Source organism: Octopus sinensis, linkage group LG22, assembly GCF_006345805.1.
Source record: "Octopus sinensis linkage group LG22, ASM634580v1, whole genome shotgun sequence".
Classification (NCBI taxonomy): Eukaryota; Metazoa; Mollusca; class Cephalopoda; order Octopoda; family Octopodidae; genus Octopus; species Octopus sinensis.
This window is the reverse complement of record NC_043018.1, coordinates 23,150,992-23,163,993: the sequence shown is the minus strand read 5'-3', so window position 1 is coordinate 23,163,993 and position 13,002 is coordinate 23,150,992. Positions and strand designations below refer to the sequence as shown.

General features: G+C 38.0%; 1 protein-coding gene across 2 annotated transcripts; it reads left to right on the top strand.

Annotated features, from left to right (window-relative positions):
- Positions 1–1,143: 1,143 nt before the first annotated feature.
- Positions 1,144–11,766, top strand: LOC115223326 (elongation factor Ts, mitochondrial). 2 transcript variants are annotated; one of them, XM_029793845.2, is made up of 6 exons: positions 1,144–1,234; positions 3,454–3,676; positions 4,828–4,956; positions 8,841–8,948; positions 10,099–10,276; positions 11,037–11,766. In XM_029793845.2, the coding sequence occupies exons 2-6, from the start codon at positions 3,482–3,484 to the stop codon at positions 11,402–11,404; spliced, it is 978 nt and encodes a 325-aa protein (XP_029649705.1). In that variant the 5' UTR covers positions 1,144–1,234; positions 3,454–3,481; the 3' UTR covers positions 11,405–11,766. The 2 variants fall into 2 exon arrangements, with proteins under 2 accessions (XP_029649705.1, XP_029649704.1); XM_029793844.2 differs by lacking the exon at positions 1,144–1,234 and adding an exon at positions 2,806–2,858.
- The last annotated feature ends 1,236 nt before the right edge of the window (positions 11,767–13,002 follow it).

Below are 13,002 nucleotides of genomic sequence, written 5' to 3'. Positions count from 1 at the left end.
TCTGCATACACTCTTGCTATATTTATCCACACTTTTTGTTCTTTTGCCCCCTGGATCCACCCTTTCACCTTGTCACCACCATCCCTATTGTAGCTCTACTCAGTAGATGGGGATCTGAGTCTTGCGAGCTGTATAACAACTTCACTGGTGGTGGTGCCACTATAAAATGTACCTAGTACGCTCTGTAAAGTGGTTGGTATTAGGAAGGGCATCCAGACGTAGAAACCATAACAGAACAGACACTGGAGCACAATGCGGTTTGACTTCACCGACGCTATTCTATACATATACAGTAATACCTCAACTTACACCATTTCGTGTTACATCTTTATCGACTTTACGTCGTTCTTTTTTTAAAAGTAATTAAAAAAAAAAAAAAAAAAACTCGATTTCAGTCCATTTTGATATATAATGAAATTATTGTATACAGTGCTCAGGTGCACCACAACCTTACGTCGATTTCAGCACAATTAAAAAAAAAAAAAAGAAGCCATGCAAGACAATATTGATAATAACATTTTTGGTATACCTACACAAGTGTAACCCACCCCATAATATTTCATTATAACTTTTAGAAAAATGCATATTTTTAAATGAAATTTACTACAAATACACTTCTGATGGTGTAGATTTTGATTATATCGGAAACTGTGGTGAAACGTTTTTGAGAAGGGGAGTTTCGGAAAATTTACACACGTCAACTTTCTTTACTCTAAACTTTCAGGAGAATGGGTACTTTTAATGAAATCTTCAAATACCTTTCAGAGTGTAAAGATTACGATTATATCTGAATTTAATATGCGTATGTGGTGTGTGTGTGTGTGTGTGCCCCTTCATCGCTTGAAAACCGGTGTTGGTTTGTTTACTTCGTCGTAAGTCAGTGGTTGGCAGAAAAAAAAATACAAAGACCCCTACAAAACTGATAGAATAAGTAGCAGGCTTAAAAATAAAACTGGAGTCGATTCGTTCGATTAAAACCCTTCAAAGCGGTATCCCAGCGTGGCCGCAGTCCAATGACTGAAGCAAGCAAAAGATAAAAAGATAATGAATGAAAGAAAGAGAGAAAGAGAAACTGAAAGAGAGAGAGAGAGAGAGAGATAGTGAAAAGGAGATAGATAGATAGAGAGAGTGAGTGTGTGTGTGTGTGTGTGTAAAATTAAGGGAGATAACTGTATTTAATATCCTGACTGGGCCACACCGGATCATCGTCGGACGTCGTCGTTTCATCTAACAGGTTAGTTCTGGCAATGTTGTCTTCACGTATTTAAATAACTTGTGAAGAATGGTTTGCATTTCGGGGGTGGGGTCATACATGTCACACGATGTCGCTGTTCGTCTATCTCTTGTAGAACAATCTAAAAAAAAAAAAAATACTCATTGCTTTATCAATTTACACGTGCAATGTTCTTTATACTTACATCGCTAATGTCCTTGAGCACGAACGTGCGAGGTGTGCCACCTTATTATCTCTAGACTTGGTTGTAATAGCAGTTAAAATTTTGTTAATCACACTGTCTTAAAGAAAAATGCATTCATGCTATGCATGAAAGAAAATAGGACGAGATGGTGATGGGTGGAACGACGTCGATCATAGACCCTTTCTCTCTGGGTTGACCCGGTGCTAAATAACAGCATCACCAACTAGGAAGCCTTTATGTGGTCTCTCGACTTTGTAGAACTAGCAGCCAAACCTTCCTCGAATCACATCTCACTGTCTTAAAAAAGGAAAGAGTACGTCGTATTATGTAGCCCTAGGTAAACCTAAAACGACAGAACGACCATTGCTGGACTGTCTTTGACCACCAGGGCTTGCTGGATAAGGACCGACTGTGGGTTTAATAACAATAACAACACCCCTAATAAGAAATACATGAATGACGCGACTTTCTTTTTGCTATTTTTTTCCAGCACTAGGAAATCTTCAGGTTTCTTCAAGTTGCCGGTATAACACCAGTATCTGACCCTCGAGCGCCTCCAACAGTCACGACTCTTCCTGTCAGATTGACACACATACACTCATAGAATATTTATTTTTTTTGTCTTTCACAACTTTCCTACTGTGCTACAAATATTCACTATCAATTACATCATATACAAGTATTATTTTCATATTCGCAAATTTACGCCTGTAAACTAATCAGCAAAATGTAGAGAATCAATATTAGAAATCTTTTTTGGAAACTTCCAAATTAAAGGATAGGCCTGTATTTTTACATCTGGCTTGGGCTTATTACGAATTGAAACGAGGCATTTTACATCTGACCTGAGTCTGTTACCAACCTTGCATGAACCTGGTCCCTTATCACCCACTGTTTTTTGTGCAGTTCTTCAAGAACTCAACCACAACAATGTTGCCAATCTCAAAAGGCATGTCAAAATCATAGGAACAGCTCCTTCCTCTTGATTAAACCATTAAAATATATAATAAAAGCTTATGTCCACTCTGATCAAAATCTGCCTTTCACCAACTTTCAGATATCAGGTCTCACTACTTCATTATGAGTCTTCCTTATTCTGTCACTCAGTTACTTAAGCTGTTCATCACTTGTGAAGCAGAGGCCATCGGCAATTTTTCTCCGGTGTTCTCAAATTTGGACCATCTATTCTGCTTCTCCCCAGCTGGATCCTTTTTTTCAGCAGCTCTTTCTTAGCATCACACCTTCCCTAAAGGAAGGCCCTCTTCCTAGGTCTTTTTGGTTTTGAATTGTCACCAATGATTCTTATTTTTTTTAAGGTAGGGGTGTTGAACCAATGCAGACCCATGGGAGGCTCTACCAGGAGCTTGTGTTCTACTGACATAGCTCTCAGAGTCATTGAGGCATGCAAGCCATCACATCACAACAAGGACTGGAATTTTTGTTGGTTTCCCTTCACTTACAAATACTGAATTTCTAAAATCTTATCTAATGTCTTTATTTTGTTCTTAGTCATGTTAACCTTCTGTCATCAATCAGTCATAATTATCTAGAGATTAGGGACAGAATCTCCCAGAGGAAATTGGCAAGGTGGAACAGAAATGCTTTCAGGCATCTGAAGGTGGAGTTCTCTCAAAATTGAAAGGACTGTGAGGTTTTTGAGTGGGGCTCTGCAGATAGTTTTACATGTGGGAAGGATTTCACTACACTTACATCAATATCCTTGAACATGAACCATTGAGAGTGCCTCTATATTGTCTCTAGATTTGCTAGAAATGATAGCCAAATTTTCTTCAAATCACACCGTCTTAAACAAGGAAATAGACATTGAATAGTATAACCCTAGATATACTATGGCCTCTTCCTGGGTCACTGTGTCTCCAGACCAATGTTCTGACTGGAACCCCTTTTATAGGCCTTGATTGGAGGTCAAGAGGTCAGATCTTGTTATTACTTTCTCGTCCTCTCTCATTCACTTCTCACCGCATCCCTGCACTGTTTGTGATATTGAAGGAGTAAAGTTTTGTTTCCTTGCCAGGTACTTTGTTGACTCACCTAAAGGGGAAATGCTTATAACAACAAGGACTTCATTAATGGCTAAAGCTATGCAGCTGCTGTACCAAGGCCAGTTATTCCATTCTTCTTGCCTGCGGGCAGCAAGTGTTGATAAGAAGCTTCTTAGTGCCCTGCGGAAGAAAACTGGGTTTACATTTGTGAATTGCAAGAAAGCTTTGGAGAAATTTGGAAGTGATATTGAGCAGGTAAGCTACCATTTAAATCTGTTTGATAGTCCGGTGGTTAAAAAACTCACTTTGCAACCATGGAGTTTGGGGCTAAGTTCCACCTTAATTCTTTGACATTTAAACCAGCCATATCTGTCCAAAATATTCTTCCTGTATTATGTGCAAACTGGTTGGATCCAGTCTCTCACACCTACCCTAGAATGTTAGTTTCAAAATATCCTATTACATCATTGAAGTCTCAAAGCTATGAGATAATGCATGATTAATTGAAAACAATGTGAGTAAATAAAGATCACATTTGATAGAGGAATCTGAACATTAAAGGTTTGAATAAGAAAATAACAGTGAATAATGTATTTCTAGATATACAATTAAAATGTTGGAGAACAAATACTAGGTTAAACAAAAGAAATAAGTCCCAGAGTCGATTTGTTTAATTAAAAAGACCCTTCAAGGAGGTGCTCCAGCATGGAGGGAAACAAGTTAACCCGTTAGCATTTAAACCGGCCATATCCGGCCAAAAGTATTCTGCCTGTTTTATGTTCAAACTGGCCAGATCTGGTCTCTCAAACCAACCCTACAATATCTTTTAAAAAATTAACAGCTACCTCATCAAAATCTCATAGCTACAAGATAATGCATGATTAGTTCAAAACAATGTGGATAAAAAAGGATTAATTTTGGTAGAATAATGCGAACACTAAAGGGTAAAAATATTAAAAAATGTACTTCGCAATATCAGGAAATATCAAGCAATGTGTCTGGCAACGTTTCTTATTACTGCGTAGCATCTCGTATGAGATGACTTTGGCCAATTATGTGTTATATGTTTTCGAAACTAGAGTTATGGATATCAGCTCTGTATAAGTTTGTGTTCCAAGAAATTGCTAACTGACCCAGTCAAGTACTGGAGTTGATATAATTGACTTCCCTTCACCCTGAATGCCCAGCCTTATGCTTTTTGTAATAAATTATTATTGCCTCCACCTTAGCGAAAGCGGAGGTATTGTTTTCAGTCACCTTTATCTAGCTTACAGATTATATTTGGATGTTATATATTGTGGGATAAAGTGTTTTTCTTGAAGATGAATCTCTCTCCCACTTTCTCATGTTCACTACTAAACCATGTAGTGATAACTGGAATAATATTGGCCTTTTTTTCTCTTCAGGCAGAAGCATGGTTGAAAGAACAAGCTCAGAAGGAAGGTTGGCAGAAAGCTTTGAAACTTCAAGGGCGGCAGATGTCTCAGGGTCTTGTCGCAGTGATGCTACGAGAGAATTCTGCTACCATGATAGAGGTACCATTTCATGTTTTACAAGTATTTCATTTAGACTTTTTACAAGTAATTTATTTAAACTTTTTTGTGAACGAGACCTGAGGTAAACTTTATTGTTATAATTTTCGATGGAAGAGTAGTCCAACCCATGCCACCATGGAAGATGGATGTTAAAAGATGATGATGATAAAGTAAGCTATTACTAGAGCAGAGGCGTATGGCTCAGTGGTTAGGGTGTTGGACTCATGATTGTAAGCTTGTGGTTCTGATTACTGGACTGGGTGACGTGTTATGTTCTTGAGCAAAACACTTCATTTCTCATTGCTCCCGTCCACTCAACTTGCAAAAATGAGTAATTCTGTGACAGTCTGGCATCCCATCCAGGGAGAAATATATATGTCTGAGAAAATGTGCCCCTGCTCTTTATGGAGAAATGTGGACTAACCATTGCTAGAGTTTTTGAGGCAGAAGATAATGAGGTGAACTGTTTTGCTTTATTTTTTAACTAGGAAGCTCCCTTGCTATGCTGCACTAGGGAGACATTTACAGAATGCTAGCAATGTATTGTATATTAAGGGTGTAGAGTGTTACACTGAAAAACCAGCTGGTGGAGAATCTGCCTGGGGTTAAACAAGTAGTAACATTCATCTGTCATTCTGATGTGGCTACTGGCTTTACTACTCAGTCTCTTCTTGAGATTTTATGATTAGCTATTTTGGCTGATTTGCTTCTGGCTTATCTGAAAATGGCAAATGAAGGGATATCCTGAAAAATTTTGCAACACATTGATCTATGCATGGGGTTTGTCAAATGTGGCTGTTGGAGTATCGGAGTTTTTGAGTAAGTAAATCAACATCCCAGTGCTGCAGCATGCATTGTATAAATTATATTATTTGTTCCTTCTTGAGCCATGCCTGGCTCATAAGGGCCGGTTTCCTGGTTTCCTTGGCGTATAAGTTCCCCACCTGGATGGGATGCCGGTCCGTCGCAGGTGAGCTGCAAAATGCAGGAGGAAAGAGTGAGAGAAAGTTGTGGCAAAAGAGTCAGCAGAAGTTCACCATTACCTTCTGCTGGAGTCGCATGGAGCTTAGGTGTTTCGCTCATAAACACACACATCACCTGGTCTGAGATTCGAACCTGCGATCCCTCGACCATGAGTCTGCTGCTCTAACCACTAGGCCATGTGCCTACACATAAACTATATTATGCAATAGAAATTTATACTGGGTCAAGGGTTCACCGACTAAATGGGGTACATGAAAACCCAAGTAGTGTGTGGTATAGAGAACAATAACAGGATTTTTATCATTTAGTGTATATTTTTTATGCAGGCATGAGTGAGATGGTTTGACTGGGGCTTGTAAGCCGGAGACCTGCACCAGGCTCTGTTTTGACTTGGTTTCTACGGCTGAATGCCCTAAGGATGGGTAAAATGAAGTAGACTATTGCTATAGTTTTTCATAGATGAGCTATGCCATATTGCTGTAGTTTTTCATAGATGAGCTATGCCATATTGCTGTAGTTTTTCATAGATGAGCTATGCCATATTGCTGTAGTTTTTCATAGATGAGCTATGCCATATTGCTGTAGTTTTTCATAGATGAGCTATGCCATATGCTGTAGTTTTTCATAGATGAGCTATGCCATATTGCTGTAGTTTTTTCATAGATGAGCTATGCCATATTGCTGTAGTTTTTCATAGATGAGCTATGCCATATTGCTGTAGTTTTTCATAGATGAGCTATGCCATATTGCTGTAGTTTTTCATAGATGAGCTATGCCATATTGCTGTAGTTTTTCATAGATGAGCTATGCCATATTGCTGTAGTTTTTCATAGATGAGCTATGCCATATTGCTGTAGTTTTTCATAGATGAGCTATGCCATATTGCTGTAGTTTTTCATAGATGAGCTATGCCATATTGCTGTAGTTTTTCATAGATGAGCTATGCCATATTGCTGTAGTTTTTCATAGATGAGCTATGCCATATGCTGTATTTTTTCATAGATGAGCTATGCCATATTGCTGTAGTTTTTCATAGATGAGCTATGCCATATTGCTGTATTTTTCATAGATGAGCTATGCCATATTGCTGTAGTTTTTCATAGATGAGCTATGCCATATTGCTGTAGTTTTTCATAGATGAGCTATGCCATATTGCTGTAGTTTTTCATAGATGAGCTATGCCATATTGCTGTAGTTTTTCATAGATGAGCTATGCCATATTGCTGTAGTTTTTCATAGATGAGCTATGCCATATTGCTGTAGTTTTTTCATAGATGAGCTATGCCATATTGCTGTAGTTTTTTCATAGATGAGCTATGCCATATTGCTGTAGTTTTTCATAGATGAGCTATGCCATATTGCTGTAGTTTTTCATAGATGAGCTATGCCATATTGCTGTAGTTTTTCATAGATGAGCTATGCCATATTGCTGTAGTTTTTTCATAGATGAGCTATGCCATATTGCTGTAGTTTTTCATAGATGAGCTATGCCATATTGCTGTAGTTTTTCATAGATGAGCTATGCCATTTGCTGCTGATTTTTTCATAGATGAGCTATGCCATATTGCTGTATTTTTTCATAGATGAGCTATTCATATTGCTGTAGTTTTTCATAGATGAGCTATGCCATATTGCTGTAGTTTTTCATAGATGAGCTATGCCATATTGCTTGTAGTTTTTCATAGATGAGCTATGCCATATTGCTGTAGTTTTTCATAGATGAGCTATGCCATATTGCTGTAGTATTTCATAGATGAGCTATGCCATATTGCTGTAGTTTTTCATAGATGAGCTATGCCATATTGCTGTAGTTTTTCATAGATGAGCTATGCCATATTGCTGTAGTTTTTCATAGATGAGCTATGCCATATTGCTGTATTTTTTCATAGATGAGCTATGCCCCTATTGCTGTAGTTTTTCATAGATGAGCTATGCCATATTGCTGTAGTTTTTCATAGATGAGCTTGCCATATTGCTGTAGTTTTTCATAGATGAGCTATGCCATATTGCTGTAGTTTTTCATAGATGAGCTATGCCATATTGCTGTAGTTTTTCATAGATGAGCTATGCCATTTGCTGTAGTTTTTCATAGATGAGCTATGCCATATTGCTGTAGTTTTTCATAGATGAGCTATGCCATATTGCTGTAGTTTTTCATAGATGAGCTATGCCATACTGCTGTAGTTTTTCATAGATGAGCTATGCCATATTGCTGTAGTTTTTTCATAGATGAGCTATGCCATTTGCTGTAGTTTTTCATAGATGAGCTATGCCATATTGCTGTAGTTTTTCATAGATGAGCTATGCCATATTGCTGTAGTTTTTCATAGATGAGCTATGCCATATTGCTGTAGTTTTTCATAGATGAGCTATGCCATATTGCTGTAGTTTTTTGATGGCTAAAACTTGATGGACGATGACTACATGATAAGCAACATTATTACTCTTTTACTCTTTTACTTGTTTCAGTCATTTGACTGTGGCCATGCTGGAGCACCACCTTTAGTCGAGCAAATCGACCCCGGGACTTATTCTTTGCAAGCCCAGTACTTATTCTATCGGTCTCTTTTGCCGAACCGCTAAGTGACGGGGACGTAAACACACCAGCATCGGTTGTCAAGCAATGCTAGGGGGACAAACACAGACACACAAACATATACACACACACTTATATATATATATACATATATACGACAGGCTTCTTTCAGTTTCCGTCTACCAAATCCACTCACAAGGCATTGGTCGGCCTGAGGCTATAGCAGAAGACACTTGCCCAAGATGCCACGCAGTGGGACTGAACCCGGAACCATGTGGTTGGTTAGCAAGCTACTTACCACACAGCCACTCCAGTTTTTTTTCTTTTTTTTTTTTTGTAATATTTATGTCTTTTTTTTTTTCAGTTGAATTGTGAAACTGATTTTGTTGCTCGGAATGAAAAGTTCCAAGAACTTGTCAAAAATCTGTCAACATGTTGCCAAGACTATTTCAATAATTCTGCACAAAATAAAGTAAGTAGTGATCCTGGGAATATTTTAATTGACCAAAATTTCTATTACAATTCAAACAATTTCTTGTGATTTTTGTTTTCTTGCTTGCTCTATCTATCAATCTGTTTATTCATTCAGACATTCGCTCACTCATTTAAGTCATTCTTTCATTCCTTCATTTTGTTATTCACTCATTCATTCATTTATTTCTTCCTTCCTTCATTCACTCATTCCTTCCTTCTTTCCTTCATTCGATTATTCATTCACTCATTTGTTCATTTAATTATTCATTCATTCAGTTATTCCTTCCTTCCTTCATTCACTCATTCATTCCTTCTTTCCTTCATTCAATTATTCATTCACTCATTTGTTCATTTAATTATTCATTCATTCAGTTATTCCTCCCTTCCTTCATTCACTCATTCAGTTATTCCTTCCTTCCTTCTTTCCTTCATTCAATTATTCATTCACTCATTTGTTCATTTAATTATTCATTCATTCAGTTATTCCTTCATTCACTCATTCAGTTATTCCTACCTTCTTTTGTTCATTTAATTATTCATTCATTCATTTATTTCTTCCTTCCTTCATTCACTCATTCATTCCTTCTTTCCTTCATTCAATTATTCATTCACTCATTTGTTCATTTAATTATTCATTCATTCAGTTATTCCTTCCTTCACTCATTCAGTTATTCCTTCCTTCTTTCCTTCATTCAATTATTCATTCACTCATTTGTTCATTTAATTATTCATTCATTCAGTTATTCCTTCCTTCCTTCATTCACTCATTCAGTTATTCCTTCCTTCTTTCCTTCATTCAATTATTCATTCACTCATTTGTTCATTTAATTATTCATTCATTCAGTTATTCCTTCCTTCCTTCATTCACTCATTCAGTTATTCCTTCCTTCTTTCCTTCATTCAATTATTCATTCACTCATTTGTTCATTTAATTATTCATTCATTCAGTTATTCCTTCCTTCACTCATTCAGTTATTCCTTCCTTCTTTCCTTCATTCAATTATTCATTCACTCATTTGTTCATTTAATTATTCATTCATTTATTTCTTCCTTCATTCATTCACTCATTCAGTTATTCTTTCCTTCATTCAATTATTCATTCACTCATTCTTTCATTCAGTTATTCCTCCCTTCCTTCACTCTTACAGATGTTACTGAATAAAGAGCAGGTGAACCAAATCGTTCATGGATCAAACTCTTTAGGGGACAAGGTCGCTAAAGAGGTTGGTAACATAGGAGAAAACATGGCTCTCCGAAGAGCAGCTTACCTCCAGACAGCATTATCACCATCCACCTGGCTAGGGTCATACGTACACTCAACACAAGGTCAGTACTTGTTTTTTTTAGCCCTAGGTCAGTCTTGATCCAACAAAGCTCTGATCAAATGTGTTCCACTAGTGACTGTCATATTTCTTTTTCTTGATATATATCTCAAACTAACGAGGATTCATAGCCTAGTGGTTATAATAATAATAATAATAATAAACATTGTGTACAGTGCTCAGGTGCACTACAACTCATCGAAAGTGTATATATAATCAGGTGTAGTTTCGACGGATTTCGGAAAGCATGAGGGCCTTAAAGGATGCAGTGTCGTGGCAGTCAACAACTGACGCAGGCAGTTTATTCCATGCTTCAGCAACTCTGAGTGTGAAGAAATGTTTCCGAAAGTCATGGGAGCTGTGCTGTTTTCTGACTTTGTAGGCATGTCCACGTGTGTTAGACACATGGAGATCAAAAAGGTGTTCAGTGTTGTTGTTGGTGAGGCGGTTGACAACTTTGTGGGCGTTTACCAAGTCCGTCGCCAGACGCCGGAGCTTCAGTGAATCCATGCCCAGGGAAACAAGGCGCTCAGAATATGGTAGGTGTCTGATGGAGGGTATGCGTTTGGTTGCACGTCTCTGAACAGATTCCAGGAGGTCAATGTTCTGAGCAAGATAGGGGTTCCAAACTGATGATGCGAATTCGGTGTTGCACTCCCGATCGCAGAATCATGGTTTTGATTCCTAGACTGGCAATGCAATTTGTGTGCGTCAGAGAGAGACAGATGTGTTTTGCTTACTTACCATTATTTCCTCTGTTTCAGGTTTAGCTAAAGTAACAGACTGCGCCGTTGGTAAATTTGCTGCCATCGTTACAATTAAACCAACGTCGGATGAAGTGCCTGAGCAGAACGTGGTAGAAGCAGGGCAGCGTTTGGCGCAACACATTGTCGGTATGAACCCTACCAAGGTCGGAAATCCCGATTGCGATGAACCACACGCAGACAAGGACCAAGAGAATGTTCTGATCTTCCAGGAGTTCCTGCTCGACAGTAGCAAGACTGTCGGACAATACTTGTCAGATATGTCGATAACGGTTCAGGACTTTGTTCGCTTTGAGTGTGGTGAGGTTCTTGCTGAAGAGGAGAGCAACAAGGAGACTGTGGCCACAGCTGCTGCTAGTAGTAGTTAATAGGGTGTGTTAGGATTGGAGTTACACCCTCTACTCATGTATGTGTGTACATATGTATGTGCGTGTGTGTGTTTACCAGGCATGGGCAACCATTTTCAAGAAGTGGGCCTGTGAGATATGACTCATCATTGAGTGAGTGAAGGTAATTTTTTATTAAGTGTGCCATTCAGAAAGTGATGCAAGCTGTGTGTGGCCCGCAGGCTGCAGGTCAATCCATGACTGCTTTCTGTGTATAATTTTTACAAGGTAATGGTTGACATTTATTTTGAAGTTTTTGCTATGCAGTCAACACAGCCAACACTTGAAAGTAACCATCATCCTTTTCCTTGTAAAACCGAAATAAATGTACTATTCCAGTGAAAGGCTTTGAGTGATTCTTCAATTTAATGTCTGACTATCTTTATATATAAAACTGAAGTTGTGTGTCTGTCTCCTACGATTTAGATTCCTAACTACTCCCACATTTTGCGGTGCAGTTTAACCAAAAGCGGGTATCTTATAGTCGTGATTCATATCAAGCCCTTCTGGGTATTAGCGCGCGTCTACGATTTAAAAAAAAATTTACCATCATTTTTCCCCATTTTAATGCATTTTTTTGCTATAACTCTCTAAAAATGCTTATATAGTTATTTCCCTTACAAACCCGAGCAACGCCGGGTGATACTGCTAGTTTTATATATAAAAGCTAAAGGACCCTCCCTTCAGTCATGAATGACCATGGGACTGCACCTAAAAAGTACCCCTCTGAGCAAGGTTGTTTATGGAAGACCAGCAGTTTTCCAGTTCACTCAGCTGTAGAAATGAGTTGCGACATCATTGATGCCAAGCTGTATCAGCCTTTGCCTTTCCCTTGGATAACATTGGCGGCATGGAGAGTGGCGGCTGGTATGCTTGGGCGACTGCTGGTCTTCCATAAACAACCTTGCCCAGACTTGTGCCTCGAAGGATAACATTCTAGCTGCAATTCCATGGTCATTCATGACCAAAGGGGTCTTTTATACATGTAGAGCAATGTGTAATGAAGTGTCTTGCCCAAGGACATAATGCACCATCTAGTCTAAGAATTGAAGCCAAAATCTTATGGTCAAAAGAATAATATCTTAACCATTTGGGGATATGCTTTCATGTTTATTTATTTATTTTATTTTATCTAGTTTCAGCTCACGAGCTGTGGCCATACTGGGGCACCGCCATGTGTAGAAAATAAATATAAAAGAAAAAAAAAGCAAAAAGAAAATTCAGCCAAGAATTTATTTTAATTTATATTGAATAACTGAAAAAAAAAATATATATACTATATACAGACATGCATTTATACATTCACGCATGTGCTCTGAAACGTATAATATATATATATTTACACATGCACACATGTTCATGCATACACGCATGCAGTCACACACATACAAAGTGATATATATACTCATACATTTACACACCCACACAATAAATAAAAGGGATATGAATTAACTCTTTCCGAGTCCAGAACAGTAATAATAATAATAATTTTTCCTCTCTACTGTAGGCACAAGGTCTGACATTTTGGAGGTGGGGAACAGTTGATTAAATTGACCCCAGTGCTCAATTAGTATTTATTT

Coding starts and splice junctions, on each gene's coding strand:
- LOC115223326 (XM_029793844.2), top strand. CDS start 2,821: ATGCAAGCCATCACATCACAACAAGGACTGGAATTTTT. Junction 2,859..3,453: donor CAACAAGGACTGGAATTTTT/GTTGGTTTCCCT, acceptor TTTCCTTGCCAG/GTACTTTGTTGACTCACCTA. Junction 8,949..10,098: donor ATAATTCTGCACAAAATAAA/GTAAGTAGTGAT, acceptor TCACTCTTACAG/ATGTTACTGAATAAAGAGCA.